The 17,035-nt window shown below is 42.7% G+C and overlaps 2 protein-coding genes across 5 annotated transcripts; one reads left to right on the forward strand and one right to left on the reverse strand.

Annotated features, from left to right (window-relative positions):
• Positions 1–1,041: 1,041 nt before the first annotated feature.
• On the reverse strand, positions 1,042–16,600 carry LOC106607403 (brain-specific angiogenesis inhibitor 1-associated protein 2-like protein 2). Of its 4 annotated transcripts, XM_045720656.1 has the most exons (12): positions 16,366–16,600; positions 15,909–15,984; positions 15,068–15,154; positions 7,969–8,040; positions 7,374–7,454; positions 6,812–6,937; positions 6,121–6,310; positions 5,565–5,784; positions 5,221–5,286; positions 4,878–5,043; positions 4,158–4,201; positions 1,042–2,154 (listed from the first exon to the last, which is right to left on the reverse strand). In XM_045720656.1, the coding sequence occupies exons 6-12, from the start codon at positions 6,890–6,892 to the stop codon at positions 2,076–2,078; spliced, it is 846 nt and encodes a 281-aa protein (XP_045576612.1). In that variant the 5' UTR covers positions 6,893–6,937; positions 7,374–7,454; positions 7,969–8,040; positions 15,068–15,154; positions 15,909–15,984; positions 16,366–16,600; the 3' UTR covers positions 1,042–2,075. The 4 variants fall into 4 exon arrangements, with proteins under 4 accessions (XP_045576612.1, XP_045576613.1, XP_045576614.1 ...); XM_045720657.1 differs by lacking the exon at positions 15,909–15,984 and having other exon boundaries at positions 16,366–16,593; XM_045720658.1 differs by lacking the exons at positions 15,068–15,154; positions 15,909–15,984; positions 16,366–16,600 and having other exon boundaries at positions 4,878–5,040; positions 7,969–8,256.
• On the forward strand, positions 8,265–8,811 carry LOC106607438 (mitochondrial import receptor subunit TOM7 homolog). Its single transcript, XM_045720660.1, has one exon. It carries the CDS (start codon positions 8,265–8,267, stop codon positions 8,430–8,432), a length of 168 nt encoding a protein of 55 aa, XP_045576616.1. The 3' UTR covers positions 8,433–8,811.
• Positions 16,601–17,035: the final 435 nt, after the last annotated feature.

The following is a 17,035-nucleotide window of genomic DNA, read 5'->3' on the forward strand; positions in this document are numbered from 1 at the left end:
CAATATTACATCACAGAAGACGGAAATATATCAAAATCGTTTCACAGATTTTCGGCGGCTTTTTAAAAAGTATGTTTATTAATTGTGAAATTATGTAAACTATTAATAACATTCCATCAATGAGGCCACTAGAGAGCAATGTGGTCATTTGAATGCAGGAAAGGGGTACACGTTAAATGCATTACAAAATAAAACAATTTAAATGATTTTAAAGCTACAAACCAAAAATAGTGAACATTCAATTGCCAAAACATTACAAATATTCCATTGTCTCTGTCAGGTCCACATTGCGTAGACATCAATAGAAAAAATAGAAAATTACTATGATAATAATAACATATTTCAGTTGTGTACATTACTTCGTTTTTACCTGATGACTTTATCATTTTTCATTTCTTAAAGTCATCATCTTATCTCTGCTCAAGTAGTAGCAGCCAGCCAGCCCAACCATCTAACGTTACAGTATCTCTGTGCTCCCTATACTGTACTGTCTTTTGTCATCCTGTTTAGCTAGGCTAGCCTGTCTAATAATGTTGCAGAGCAGTCTGCCGAAATAATTTTACTAGTTCTTCAAAGGAGAAAAGGAACACTTTCACAGATTGTCTCTATCCCTCTCGTCGTTGTGTTGTGTACATTCCTCTCATGTGGTCTATTTGGTCTGTGTGTATCTAACATTGTAGTTAATTACCACATTTCTGTGCTGATTTAGGTTTAATTATTGGCTTAATAATACAGCCAAGCGTCCCACATAGTTCTTGACTTACTTTCTCTTGTGAATTATTTGATTTCTCTCTACAGAAACGGCACGTTGGTCTCACAAAAAAATAACTATATGGAATTCAAATAAATGAACCAACGTTGGTCAATTGGTTGTTCAATAACCCCCCCCCCCCCCACCCCACCCCCCCCAAAAAATACATTTTGGTTAATCGCTCAGCACTACCGAGTGGCCCTCAATAACTACTAAAATATCGACAGCAACTAAAAAACTTCAGAATCAGAGGATGTATTTCTGTCTGATTAAAGGAATTTGGAACAATGTGAAAAGCAGCTGCCATTTTTATTCTAGCAGTAAAGTAAAAATGATTTGTTCAGTTACAGCTATAACATTAGCTCAACACTCTCACGTCACCCATTTACATAGCTGGGTACATACTAAGGGTAATTTAGGTTAAGTATCCCCATTGGTGGATTACAATTGACAACCCTGGGTTCTTCACTACAGTAGTAGTCCACCCTACTGCCAGCATGAACAAAGAAACACATACAAATCTTATAGTACATTTACTAAAGGCACTGGATAAAACAGCACTGTTAAGTTAGTAGCTCAAACTCACTTGTCATAACAATCTATCTACATGGCATTCCTAAGAGAAAGATTAGCTCACTGTGGTTCACTGTAGTTTAGCATCAAAGTTACGTATTGGTTTAAACTGCCATATTGGTACTGTACAAGCAAAGCTAAATAAAAGAGCTACTTGAAGACAACAATGCAAAAGGCTTTGATAAAACAACTTCTTCTACCATGATATTTCCTGTACCTGACATGTATATCCCTGATTCTGAAGAAAAGTGCATAAATGAGCACTCTCAAAGATTTGTCTCACTAATTAAATAAAAATTATCATTGCACTTTTCAGGTCAATCAGTGCACCAAGCATCTATTAGGGTTTCTGGCATCTTACACTGCCCCCTGAAGTTCTTTTATCACTGTAGTCATCTAATAAACTACATAATATGGATATAAATAACCTACTGTACAAGATTGGTATTAGGGGCTGCTTAGGGAAAGTTTGGGGCAGTTTTAAGACAGTTTCCAACAATTTGGGAAGATTTGGGGCAATTTTAGGTCATCAACCCTAAAACCCCTGCTGCATGGTAGTGGACGCGTTTTAGGCTGACTACATTTCAGACCCGCCTGGATAAATATTTATTTAACAGATCAGTGAATCATATGATATAGCAGTCGACTGCACAGTCAATAAAGTGGCATGAAACCATTTTTTTACGCAATCCAACGACTGAAATGTAGTCAACCTGGAACGCGCCCAGTACCTTTCAAGGGCGTGACCTCTTCACCGACGAAGCCGTGGAGCAGATCGGTCATCTGTGGATGTGGGCTTCAGCTTGACAGTGGCGAAAGGGTTAGTGCCCCTATACAACAAAGACAGATTGAGAGAACAGAGATATTTCAGTTCACACATGATATTGTAACAATATTATTTTTATTTCTTTATTAAACCTTTATTTAACTAGGCAAGTCAGTTAAGAACAAATTCTTATCTACAATGACAGCCTACACCAGCCAAACCCAGACAACACTGGGCCAATTGAGCGCCGGCCTATGGTACTCCCAATCACAGCCGGTTGTGATGAAGCCTGGAATCGAACCAGTGTGTCTGTAGTGACACCTCAAGCACTGAGACGCAGTGCCTTAGACCGCTGCGCCACTCAGGAGCCCCCATCTAATTTCGAGAGTCGCTCCAAATATTTTTGACAACCTGGGTTGACTCCTGCTCCTCTGTATCGTTCCGTTCCTCCAAACGTCACATTTTGAAGTTAAGGGTTAGGTTTAGGCACTCATACCAATAGTTAAGGTAAGGGTTAAGGTTTGGGATAGGGTTAAAACATGAAGTTCAGGCACTTATTCCAATGGTTAAAGGGGCAATCAATACATTTTTGGACTTATAAATTCATGATATGTACCCATTGATTCTTGAAGAATATAATTTAGAAATGCCTCATGAGCTTAGTTCAACTGTCATACCCCAATAGAACTTAAAGTGTAAGCTTATTTTGCCTCAACATTTGTAAACAAAGAAAACGGTTAAAACTATCATTTTGATATCATGGATGGCCAGTCTTCGTATTCATAGCTCTGTCTATGAATTTGAGAGTGATTTCATTTCTCCAGCCCCATCACTTTCCTTTTTATCGAACCAGGGGTGGGTAGTCTGCTTTGTTATTGTTTTTACTGCTGATTGCCACTTTAAAGTAAGGGTTAAGGTTTGGGATATGTTATATATACGTATATACTACCATTCAAAAGTTTGGGAACACTTAGAAATGTCCTTGTTTTTGAAAGAAAAGTACATTTTTGGTCCATTAAAATAACATCAAATTGATCAGAAATATAGTGTAGACATTGTTAATGTTGTAAATGACTATTGTAGCTGGAAACGGCTGATTTTTTATGGAAAATCTACAGAGGCCTATTATCAGCAACCATCACTCCTGTGTTCCAATGGCACGTTGTGTTAGCTAATCCAAGTTTATCATTTTAAAAGGCTAATTTATCATTAGAAAACCCTTTTGCAATTATGTTAGCACAGCTGAAAACTGTTGTTCTGATTAAAGAAGCAATAAAACTGTCCTTCTTTAGACTAGTTGAGTATCAGCATTTGTGGGTTTGATTACAGGCTCGAAATGGCTAGAAACAAATAACTTTCTGCTGAAACTCGTCTGTCTATTCTTGTTCTGAGAAATTATGGCTATTCCATGAGAGAAATTGCCAAGAAACTGAAGATCTCGTATAATGCTGTGTACTACTCCCTTCACAGAACAGCGCAAACTGGCCCTAACCAGAATAGAAAGAGAAGTGGAAGGCCCCGGTGCACAACTGAGCAAGAGGATAAGTACATTAGAGTGACTAGTTTGAGAAACAGACACCTCACAAGTCCTCAACTGGCAGCTTCATTAAATGGTACACGCAAAACAACAGTCTCAACGTCAATTGTGAAGAGGCGACTCCGGGATGCTGACCTTCTAGGCAGAGTTGCAAAGAAAAAGCCATATCTCAGCCTGGCCAATAAAAATAAAAGATTAAGATGGGCAAAAGAACACAGACACTGGACAGAGGAACTCTGAACTATTTGTTTCTGTCCATAACTGGGATCCAACACACAACCTTCTGATCCAGAATCATGGGATTACACCCAGCCACCGTACCTGTCCATAATGCCCTAGAAAAACCCAAGCCTACTTGATGGTAATAGCGTTCACTGTTGCCCTTATTGGCTTGTTTTGATGGCATTTCCCTACGTCCTCGGAACATGGATAAACATCCAATTTCGACGTCAATCTTGAACAATCTCTCTAGATATCACTTCTTAGTAATGAATAAAGGACTGATGAGAACTGCAATGGTTGTTCCTTACTTTGGGAAGAGGTTTGGCACAGGTCCACCATGGCGCTCTCCTCTCTGCATGGAGAGGAAAGAACACAACTTTAAAGGTATCTATTCCAACCTATGCAAACATTTTTACATATAGAGCTGAAACCCAGAGAGGGGGGCAGAGCATCTATGGGTGTGTAATCCACACCATGCAAAGATCCAACACCATGCAAACACACACACACACACACACACACACACACACACACACACACACACACACACACACACACACACACACACACACACACACACACACACACACACACACACACACTCCTCACCCCCCTACACTGTCAGCAGCTGGAGCCTCCCCCCTGCATCCACCAGAGAACAGCATATTGCCACAGTGCCCCTGCTGGCCAGAGGACAAACATGCAGCAGATTTTAAATACTAACTTCTCTATTTGAAGCTTTCATTAAACCTTTTCAGCTTTAACTCCATTCTAACTAGCTTTTACTATAACTAGCTTTTCATTACTTGTTATGCCTCACCAAAAACCTGAATAGCAATCACTTTCACTCAGAGACTTTCCTCAGACTATCATGTTAACAATAACAAACCAACATTGATTTATCAGAAACACCACGTTAGTGTAGTACAGCAGGCTCACCATAGAGTAAACACTGTAAACACTAGACTTTAACAAGACTTTCATAGCCAACATCGATCCTCAGTGATCATTCACCCAGGCAGCACTACCTTGTTGTCAGAGTGAGACTCCACCCTTCTCTCCATGATGGGTGTGATTGGACGCATCTCTGTCTGTCTATTGGGTGGAGGCGGGGGCGGGGGTCTGCCGTGGCTGCTGCCTCCTGATTGGTCTAGCAGGTTGTCCATACTGTGGGTGCTCCTAAGGGTGGAGCTACTGAAGGGTCAAAGATCACCAAAAGTCAAAACAGCATTAGCATTAGCAAGTATTTTTAGAATATAAAACACGATCAACATAACTCACTAGCAATGTTTCATAATTCACATATAATTTCCCTTGAGGGGACATTTGGGTAAACTGTCCCTTTAAGAGACAGTGGAGCTAGAGGATCACCTGGAGCCAGTTGATATTGGGGCCTCCTCCAGTGGCCCCACATAGGCAGCTGGGAACCAGCCCTGACTGTGGGGGGAAACAGAGAAGAGATACATTTCTATGAGTTTCTATGAAGGACAGAGAGCTATGGCATGCTAACATTCAGCACGTCATAAGCAAGTAAGCTAAAAATATATATATTAAAACAGGTTAAAATTTTCTGATACATATCCCAAATACTACAGTATCTAGTGGAGTATCTCTCAAACGGATTGAAGTTTTCCTTATACAATGTTGTTCTGTGAGATCAGCTCTGCCACAAAGGCAGGAGCATCTCTCTCTCTCTCTCCCTCCCTCTCCCTCACCATGAGCTGTTCTCTGCCCGGCCATAGAGCCAGCCGTTACGGGGCTTCTGCACCAGCACGCTCACCACCTCCCCCCGGGATAAGGGCAGCAGGGTGGGGCTGTTGGAGTTAGCGGGGTGGGACACCAGAGCTCTCATAGGTCTCCCTCCTCCACCTTCACCCATACCTAGGGACTCCCCAATTGAGCTGGAGCGGGAACGGGTGTTTTGGGGTGATGGGCCTGGAGTGGGGGCGGGGGGAGGGGGGGGTGAAGGTTGAGAGGGGAGGGAGGAAAGAGGAGAGGATGTGTGAACATCAGAGGGCCAGGAGGGCAGGTCATAGGAGAGGAAAGACACCTGAACACTTTGGGTATGGTATGTACATAGTATTTATTTATGGTATGGTTACAGAGCCAGACAGAGGACTCCTGATGGACATACTGTAACCTGTTTTATCATGAACATTGCCATTGACGGCTTCGACCAAAGTAGTCAACTGGGCATGAAGATGAGTACTCTATCTAACTCTATCGGTTTGGTATACTGTAGTGCATATATATAGTATATCATGCCCCCACCTCTGGAGGGCACTCTTCCCAGAGGCTGCTCCTCTTTGCCTGACCATTGGCTCCCCCTGTCCTCCTCCCTCATTCTGGACGTGTTGTCCTGGTCCAGGCGAGAGGGGTTCTGGGATCCAGGTCGTCTGGTGGCGTTGACCTGGTCTCTCCATCCATCAGCTATCTGCTGTAGGCCTCCCCCTGCCCCTGTCTGGCCCATCGAAAACACACACACATTACATTACTTTCATTGAACTTGTTTATTGATTGGCTTTAATCTAGTCAGGAAACGCACTCTCTTCTCTCTTACTTTGGTGACTCTCTCTCTCTCTCTCTCTCTCTCTCTCTCTCAAAAAAAACAAAAACAGAAAGGATCAAACTAGGTATGGTGGAGCCTACTTATTCATTCCCTTTAAATCCACAAATTGGAGAAAACAAGGAAAAGGCCAGGAGCAGGTTGTCATATTGGAAACCAGCCAAGGTTCTTTCTATGATGAATGTGGTTTATGACACTATTGGAGAGGGTGGTCTGTAGCTCAGTTGGTAGAGCATGGCACTTGAAATGCCAGGATAGTGGGTTTGCTTCGAGGGACCATCCATACGTAAAATGCATGCATGCCTGACTGTAAGTCGGTTTGGATAAAAGCGTGTGCTAAATGGCATATATTATTGTGTGTGTATGATTAAATGAGAGCGCAGTAAGCTACACTACCTTGTTCATGAGATAGATGATGGACTGAGTGAGACCACAGTGTTTCTCAGCCAGGAAACGGTATCTCCTTTCCTCCTCCATCAGAGCCTCGCGCTGACTATCCCTCAGGAAGTGAATGTACTCATCCTGTGGGCGCACACACACAGTACGTAAATATAAAACTTTCTCTGACACACACACACTGTGGAAATACTTTACAGAAATGTAAAACAATGGAGTACTCCACGGTGCACTCTTAATCTTTATTTTTTATTTATTTTACTCATACTCTTTATCTGACACACACAGGCTGTTAGGGGAGGACAGCTCATAATAATGGCCGGAACGGCGCAAATGGAACGGCATCAAACACATGGAAACCATGGAAACCATGTGTTTGACACCATTACACCTGTTCCGCTCCAGCCATCACCATGAGCCGTCCTCCCCAATTAAGGTGCCACCAACCTCCTCTGACACACACACACACACACACACACACACACACACACACACACACACACACACACACACACACACACACACACACACACACACACACACACACAGTGAGTGGACTGACCTGGTAAGCCCCTCCCCTCAACTGCCTCTTCAAAGATGTGGCCTGGGTCCGTACCTACATCTCATATCGCCTCCTGCTGCCCTGGAGGACATATTACACCAATGCCAGACACGGTTACATTGAGTGTACAAAACATTAGGAACACCTGCTCTTTCCATGACAGACTGACCAGGTGAATCCAGGTGAAAGCTATGATCCCTTGTGGATCTCACCTGTTGAATCCACTTCAATCAGTATAGATGAAGGGGAGGAGACAGGTTAAAGAAGGATTTTTAAGCCTTAAGGCAGTTGAGAGATGGATTGTGTATGTGTGCCATTCAGAGGGTGAATGGGCAAGACAAAATATTTACGTGCCCTTGCTAGATGCACCAGTTTGAGGGTGTCAAGAACAGCAACGCTGCTTGGTTTTTCACGCTCAACAGTTTCCCGTATCAGGAATGTTCCACCATTCTTGAGCACTGCCCACTACTTCTCTACTCCCTTCTGATTCTGTCTGTGTGCCAGTCCATGCACTTTACTACACTACTTCTGTACTGTCAACACAAGGGGGTACAGTATGTGAAAAAGGGGTATGTACAGGAGAGTGGCTACTCACTGCTATGTAGTCCTTATCCAGTTTGACATTGTTGTCCATCTCCTGCAGCACCTCAGAGTGGAACCAGCGGAACTAGAGAAACACAGAATGGTGAGTTGTTTTTACAGGTGAATAACTACAACCAAGGTGCAATTGCCATACACTCTTAATTCTTCATTTTGTATTCTAATACAGGAAAATGACTAGTGCAGTGCTGTTGTTGTGAACCTGCTAGATACCTGTGTGAACCTGCTAGATACCTGTGTGAACCTGCTAGATACCTGTCTACCTTCGCCGGAGTTTACCTGCATAGTACCATGGCGAAGTTCAGCAAGGAGACCAAACAACGCCTGCAGACGGTATTCCAGGCCGGACAGTTCGTCATCCGCTGGGGTTTCATCCCCACGGTGCTCTATCTGGGTTTTGCTCGTGGTGGGGATCCTGGAATGCCTGAGCCAAACATCCTAAGTCTGCTGTGGGGCTGAGAACAACCCTGACCTGGCCAATCACCTCATCCAACCGTGGTCATGTGACTCCCAGCTGTCACCACAGAAACGGACACCATCTTACCCTCACCAATTTCTATATGGCTAATATATTATAGGTTGGATGGAACTTTCATTGTCACGTCACTCAGGTTGCGTCGGAGACATGAAGCTCTGAAGGTTCCCCTCATTCTGAAACGCCCAATGGCGTGATGGACATCTTATTCTGAAAACAGGTCCTTTACTGCGACCAACGTTTCTCTATTGTTTTGTTTCCTCTCTGTTTGGGAACATGTACAACTTTTATCTTGTCATTTGGTCATGGACCTGTGTTTGTCTGTTTACTTGAAATGATCCTATATAAAATGTCTGCCTGTTGGCTCCTCTCTCTCACAACACTGTAAGACGTTTCTGTAATTTCAACAGTAAAACACTGTAGAATTCACAGTAAAATATCATAAATGTGTTTTAATGCATATCTGTAATTTTAAATTTGTCATTTTAGTCATTTAGCAGATGCTCTTATCCAGAGCGACTTACAGGTAGTGTATTCATCCTAAAACAGCTAAGTGGGGCAACCAGCTAGGTGGGGCAACCCTACCTGTTTGAAGAGGTAGTGTTTCAGGTGCTTTCGAAAGATGAGCAAGGACTCTATTGTACTAGATTCAGGGGGAAGCTGGTTCCCCAATTGGTGTGCCAGGACAGAGAAGATCTTGGACTGGGCTGAGTGTGGGTGGGAAGGCCAGAAGACCAGAGGTGGCAGAACAAAGTGCTCGGGTTGGGCTGTGGGGTTTAAGCATAGCCTGAAGATAGGGAGGAGCAGTTCCTCTTGCTTCTCCGTAGGCAAGCACCATGGTCTTGTAATGGATGCGCGCTTCGACTGGAAGCCAGAGGAGTGTGCGGAGGAGCAGGATGACATAGGAGAACTTTGAATACCAGGTGGGCTACAGCGTTCTGGACAAGTTGCAGGGGTTTGATGGCACAAGGCAGTAAAACACTGTAGAATGCACAGAAAAATACCTTAAATGTGTTTTACAGAATAAATTATGGTGCATTGTGAGAAAATGCTGTGGGCGGGGAGTGAGTCTCTGGCCCACTAACATATTTTAAGGCATGCCTTGTAAAAAGCTATAGTTTTTGCATCCGTGAGTGAGAATGCTCTACCCCAAGAATACAGTAATATACTGTACAATGTTTCAGGAATTTTACAAACCTTGTTCAAAAAATCTACAGTCAATTTCTGCCAGTAATTCACTAACTCAAAACACTGTATCATACTGCATTTTTGGAACAATAAATCAAATCAAAATGTTTATGTGACATTCGCCGAATACAACAGGTCACCTTAAGGTGAAATGCTTACTTACAAGCCCTTAACCTGTTGGGGGTAGGGGGCAGTATTTACACGGCCGGATAAAAAACGTACCCGATTTAATCTGGTTATTACTACTGCCCAGAAACTAGAATATGCATATAATTATTGGCATTGGATAGAAAACACCCTAAAGTTTCTAAAACTGTTTGAATGGTGTCTGTGAGTATAACAGAACTCATATGGCAGGCAAAAACCTGAGCAGATTCCTTACAGGAAGTGGCCTGTCTGACCATTCCTTGAGCTTCTTGACTCTGTTTATTGAAGACTGAGGATCTTTGCTGTAACGTGATACTTCCTACGGCTCCCATAGGCTCTCAGAAGGCAGGAAAAAGCTGAATGATGTAATTCCAGACACTGGCTGAAAAACAATAGCGCTTTTGGCAAGTGCTCTATCAGAGGACAATGGGCTGAGGCGCGTGCACGAGTCGACCCCATGTTTTTATTTTCTTTCGTCTTTGAACCTAAACACGCTTTCCCGGTCGGAATATTATCGCTTTTTCATGAGAAAAATGGCATAAAACTTGATTTTAAACAGCGGTTGACATGCTTCGAAGTACGGTAATGGAATATTTAGAAATGTTTTGTCACGAAATGCGTCGTGCGCGTCACCCTTCTTTACCAATCGGATAGTGTCTTGAACGCACAAACAAAACAGAGGATATTTGAACATAACTATGGATTATTTTGAACCAAACCAACATTTGTTATTGAAGTAGAAGTCCTGGGAGTGCATTCTGACGAAGACAGCAAAGGTAATAACATTTTTGTTATAGTAAATCTGATTTTGGTGAGTGCTAAACTTGGTGGGTGTCTAAATAGCTAGCCCTGTGATGCCGGGCTATCTACTTAGAATATTGCAAAATGTGCTTTCACCGAAAAGCTATTTTAAAATCGGACATAGCGAGTGCATAGAGGAGTTCTGTATCTATAATTCTTAAAATAATTGTTATGTTTTTTGTGAACGTTTATCGTGAGTAATTTAGTAAATTCACCGGAAGTTTGCGGGGGGTATGCTAGTTCTGAATGTCACATGCTAATGTAAAAAGCTGGTTTTTGATATAAATATGAACTTGATTGAACAAAACATGCATGTATTGTATAACATAATGTCCTAGGGTTGTCATCTGATGAAGATCATCAAAGGTTAGTGCTGCATTTAGCTGTGGTTTGGGTTTATGTGACATTATATGCTAGCTTGAAAAATGGGTGTCTGATTATTTCTGGCTGGGTACTCTGCTGACATAATGTAATGTTTTTCTTTCGTTGTAAAGCCTTTTTGAAATCGGACAGTGTGGTTAGATTAACGAGAGTCTTGTCTTTAAAATGGTGTAAAATAGTCATATGTTTGAGAAATTGAAGTAATAGCATTTCTAAGGTATGTGAATAACGCGCCACGGGATTCAACTGGCTGTTGAGTAGGTGGGACGATTTCATCCCGCCGACCCTAGAGAGGTTAACCAACAATGCAGTTTTAAGACAAAATACCCCCCAAAAAATAAGAAATAAACTAACAAATAATTAAAGAGCAGCAGTAAAATAACAATCGTGAGGCATTACTCTATGCATAAAAGCGAGCATAGAAGTAATTTACCTCAATGTGCGGGGGTACCGGTTAGTCAAGGTAATTGAGGTAATATATACATGTGGGTAGAGTTATTAAAGTGACTTATGCATAGATAATAATAGAGTAGCAGCAGCGTAAAAGATGAGGGGGGGGCAATGCAAGTGGTCTATGTAGCCATTTGATTAGATGTTCAGGAGTCTTATGGCTTGGGGTAGAAGCTATTTAAAAGCTTCTTGGACCTAGACTTGGCGCTCCGGTACTGCTTGCCGTGCAGTAGTAGAGAGAACAGTCAATGACTAGGGTGGCTGGAGTCTTTGACCATTTTTAGGGCCTTCCTCTGACACCGCCTGGTATAGAGGTCCTGGATGGCAGGAAGCTTGGCCCCAGTGATGTACTGGGCCGTTTGCACTACCCTCTGTAGTGCATTGTGGTTGGAGGCCGAGCAGTTGCCATACCAGGCAGTGACGCAACCAATCAGGATGCTCTCGATGGTGCAGCTATAGAACCTTTTGAGGATCTGAGGACCCATGTCAAATCTTTTGCGTCTCTTGAGGGGGAATAGGTTTTTGTCGTGTCCTCTTCCCGACTGTCTTGGTATGCTTGGACCATGTTAGTTTGTTGATGAAGTGGACACCAAGGAACTTGAAGATCTCAATCTCCTCCACTACAGACCTGTCAATGAGAATGGGGTGCATGCTCGGTCCTCCTTTTCCTGTAGTCCACAATCATCTCCTTAGTCTTGATCACGTTGAGGGAGAGGTTGTTGTCCTGGCACCACACGTCCAGGTCTCTGACCTCCTCCCTATAGGCTGTCTCATCGTTGTCTGTGATCAGGCCTATCACTGTTGTGTCGTCTGCAAGCTTAATGATGGTGTTGGAGTTGTGTTTGGCCACGCAGTCATGGGTGAACCTGGAGTACAGGAGGGGACTAAGTACACACCCCTGAGGGGCCCCAGTGTTGAGGATCAGTGTGGCAGACGTGTTGCTGCCTACTCTTACCACATGGGGGCGGCCCGTCAGGAAGTCCAGGATCCAGTTGCAGAGGAAGGTGTTTAGTCCCAGAGTCCTTAGCTTAGTGATGAGCTTCGTGGGCACTATGGTGTTGAACGATGAGCTGTAGTCAATGCACAGCATTCCCACATAGGTGTTCCTTTTGTCCAGGTGGGAAAGGGCAGTGTGGAGCACCCCAGTCTGAGGTCCTAAGCCCTCTGGAGCAGGTTTTCATAAAGGATCTCTCTGTACTTTGCTCCATTCATCTTTTCTTCGATCTTGACTAGTCTCCCAGTCCCTGCCGCTGAAAAACATCCCCAAAGCATGATGCTGCCACCACCATGCTTTTTCCTGTATGGAAGGGCGTCCAGCTGTGGTCACTGTGGTCTTGGGGACCTTCAGAGCCAAGACAACGCAGGAGTGGCTTCGGAAAAAGTCTCTGATTGTCCTTGAGTGGCCCAGCCAGAGCCCGGACTTGAACCCGATTAAACATGTCTTGTGAGACGTCAAAATAGCTGTGCAGCAACGCACCTGACAGAGTTTGAGAGGATCTGCAGAGAAGAATGGTAGAATCTCCCCAAATACAGGTGTGCCAAGCTTGAAGCATCATACCCAAGAAGACTCGAGGCTGTAATCACTGCCAAAGGTGCTTCAACAAAGTACTGAGTAAAGGGTCTGAATACATATGTAAATGTGAAATATTTGTATTTTTATTTTGTAAGAAATTTGCAAGAAATTCTAAAAATCTGTTTTTGCTTTGTCATTATGGGGTATTGTGTGTAGATTGATGAAGGGGGAAAAAACAATTGAATACATTTTATAATAATTCCTTAACGTAACAAAATGTGGAAAAAGTCAAGGGGTCTGAACATTGACGTCACCAGACGAGTTTTTGGGGCTTTAGCCCCAAATGATTTTGTCTCAGCCCCGAGTCTTTTGCCCTGCTGGGATGATGTAAAACAAACTAGGCTACACTGCATTACACGGAATACTCCAATCAAGAGCCCTGTCCTCCCCTGCCTTTTTAGTGCTGCCTAAAATCAGCACGGCACTTTAGGAGGCGGAGTCAAAGTGGTTTTCCAAAGTCATTTTTGATTCGTCCAAAGAAATTATATTTCGATGAGCGCATGCGGGCGACAAGATGAGAAGGACGGAGGTTAATTTTGTTAGCTTGCTACTACTACTGTAAGTATCAAATTCCTCAAATTAAGCAAACCAGGCGGCACCATTCCCTTCGATTTTTTTATTAACCGATTGCCAGGGGCACGCTCCAACACTCAGACATCCTTTACAATTGAAGCATGTGTTTAGTGAGTCCGTCAGATCAGATGCAGTAGGGATGACCAGAGATGTTCTCTTGATAGGTGTGTGAATTAAACCATTTTCTGTCCTGGTAACCATTCAAAATGTAACGAGTACTTTTGAGTGTCAGGGAAAATGTATGGAGTAAAAAGTACATAATATGCTTTAGGAATGTCATGAAGTAAAAGTAGTCAGATGTAGGATCTTAATTTGAGCCAGTTTGCTACAGCAGGAAAATAATCCTGGAGCAACAGGAAATGTGAATTATTATGTATAATTAATGTACTTTTTTGTAGGGGTTGATACATTTTCCGTAAGGTAAATCATGTCTGAAATTTCAAAGTGTAAATTGCAAACTTCAGAAGCCTTTTTATTAAACCTCAAATACAGTACATGTTTGACATTTCCTGAATTACAGGAAAGTACTCTTGCAACAGGGTGATCAAATTAAAATCCTACAATGCCTTTTAGCCTCAGTGTCTGTAAGGGGCTAGATTCAGGCTGGGTTAAATGAACTTAACAGGACCCACAGCCTGTTACACTCTATTATTCATATGGCTCTGAAGACTACCTGTCTGTCCCTGGATTCCACTGCTATTGTACAGACAACCCCCCCCACCCCCCACCCCCCACACCCCTCCCCCCCACCCCCCACCCCCCCAACAAGGGCTCCGGTTGCATTATACCTCTTATTAGCATTATGAGTGAAATGGGAAGACTGACTCTGGACCAGTTGTTATGGTTAGACTCACGCATAGGTTGTCTTGTTATCTCAAAATGCATCAACATTGCAGTCACATTGATGTGGGCAAAGTTCATTTTAATTCATATTCCACTATGGGGTAAAAAATAACATAGATAGACGCACCTCTGTAACTCTGCTCTATACAAACAGGAACAGACATACTGTGTATAGCAACAAAAAAAGAAAATAACTCATACGCATACACCACATCTGCTATTCAACCCCACCCAACCCAGTGTCCACCCTCTGTCCCATACACACACATGCACACACGCAAATGTCTAAGAAAGCTCCAGAGGTATTGTGACGGTAAAAGGAAGTGTACCAATGTGCGGTGAAGGACACTGCAGTGATTGGGGTAATAACCACAACCATAAACAGCACAAAGGACCGATACAGTACATGGGTCCTTTGTGTTTCTCTAGCTTTGTTCCTACATCTCTACCTTTCTCATACTCTTTAACTGACCTGATACACACCATACGGCAGACACATGCACATATGTAATGTGCACGCGCACACACACACACACACACACACACACACACACACACACACACACACACACACACACACACACACACACACACACACACACACACACACACACACACACACACACACACACACACACACACAGGGAATGAAGAGGTTCTTACCAATAGAGCGAGACGACATGGTGTGGAAGGCCTGCTCCCCTATCTTAGCAAGGGTGCTGAAGTAAGCCTCACTGGTTACAGCAAGAGCTAAACACACACACACACACACACACACACACACACACACACACACACACACACACACAGAAACAAACATGCAATTGAATTGCATATCCAGTTGATATGATTCACTTTGCTGACAATCCCAGAGTTAGACTCATGCCATTAAAAGCACAACGAACACATTCATCTGAAAGCAGAAAATTGCAGAAAGGTTGTTTAATATGCATCAACAGATTAATCTATAATTCATTCAATTAGCTGGGCCCATCACATATACATGTTCCATAACTCATTGCCTTGGAGTGGAAAAGGACTGCTGCAGACAGAACAATAAATGGACAGACATATTTACATTCAGCAGCTCAACCAATAGAAACATGTGTAGGTTATATTATGGCCTATAGGTTATATATATAACCTATATGTGTAGGTTATATTATGGCCTATAGGTCCATAGTAATAAATATTCCCAGGTGATATGGCAGTACTTTACAAGTGAAACCTTATGAACTCTGACAAAATGAAAATACATTTGCATTCATTTCCAGGAGGGGCACTGCCAAGGATCTCTCATTGATGGGATTGAATAGTAACGATGTGGAAGCATTGTATAGTTCTGAGAAGGACCTCTAGTAGAAATCAGAGTCATATACTGTATGTATGACTGCTGAGAATGACTTTTTTGTCACATTTACTCTATTTTATTGGAACACTTCATCGTATTCAAATGCATGCCACAAAGGTCATCCGTTTCATTTCCTTTCTTTCTCATGCTCACCTTGGAAAGCCTGCATGTAGCTGTTTCCCAAAGACACTAGCTTCTGTAGACTTGGGTTGAACTGATCCATCAGGCTCTGTTAACACACACACACACACACACACACACACACACACACACACACACACACACACACACACACACACACACACACACACACACACACACACACACACACACACACACACACAGAGAGAGAGAGAGACACACACACACACAGTGAGACATTGAAAGGCGTGGTGCTTATCTTGGACAGTTAGCTGTATAGATACATCCTGTTCATAAGTCATATTGTATTTATCCATAGAATACAGTACTGCTCACAAGTATAGTGCGCCAAATTGAACAGTATATACATACAAACAACAAATGTGCATTGCAAATTAGGCCTTCAGTTGAAGTTTATATCTAGGGCCATGCTAAAAAATTGTCAAGAGTTCAAACCAATCTCACTCACCGCATATATGCCCAAAGTAGAGCGATGCAACTGGTCGATGTTTTGTCTAGACATTTGGACGCTCAAAGTGTTCCCACTGGCTGCCTATGAAATGTTTAATCTATTTATTTATACGTTGTGAAACATAAGGCGACAGTCCCGAAAGTCCCCTATCTGTATCAACGTGGATGTTCTAATTCACAGGAAACTGGGCGAGGAGCACAACAGAACGTGTGAGGAATTGACACGAGCTCAGAGAGGACTATTGTAAATTATTAATCAAGTCAAAGCTATAAACGACTCAACAACACAGAACACGCAGCGACTAGTGACCTGGCGGGAAAAATACATCTCATTAAGCTTTACAAAGATAGGTTAGTAGTGTAAGTAGGGGCCTTAAAGGGCCATTTTCATTGTCTCCAGCACAATACCAGTGTCTACAAGAAAATGGTGCATTTCTACGTTTTGTAGAAAAATACATAAAGTTCTACCCGATGACATCATCAAAAGTTAAAACAGTTTAAAGATAGTGATTGTCAAACACTATGGGTTTCGGGTGATGTGGGGAGCAAGAAAATACCCATCCCTCTGGCTAGAAACTAGTTGCAGGTTTAGAAAATCACAGTTTTTCCTACTTTTAATCCTACCCTGTGATGTCACAGAGAAGCATTTTTTTTACCTTTTTAAACAC

Source organism: Salmo salar, chromosome ssa06, assembly GCF_905237065.1.
Source record: "Salmo salar chromosome ssa06, Ssal_v3.1, whole genome shotgun sequence".
NCBI lineage: Eukaryota > Metazoa > Chordata > Actinopteri > Salmoniformes > Salmonidae > Salmo > Salmo salar.

What these genes read in the sequence shown, in the direction of transcription:
- LOC106607403 (XM_045720656.1), bottom strand. Translation starts at nt 6,892, where the DNA reads ATGGAGGAGGAAAGGAGATACCGTTTCCTGGCTGAGAAACACTGTGGT. An exon ending in AGTCTCACTCTGACAACAAG is followed by an intron (nt 4,202 to 4,877) that starts GTAGTGCTGCCT and finishes CTCTCCATGCAG; the next exon opens with AGAGGAGAGCGCCATGGTGG. An exon ending in GTGCCAAACCTCTTCCCAAA is followed by an intron (nt 2,155 to 4,157) that starts GTAAGGAACAAC and finishes TTTGTTGTATAG; the next exon opens with GGGCACTAACCCTTTCGCCA.
- LOC106607438 (XM_045720660.1), top strand. Translation starts at nt 8,265, where the DNA reads ATGGCGAAGTTCAGCAAGGAGACCAAACAACGCCTGCAGACGGTATTC.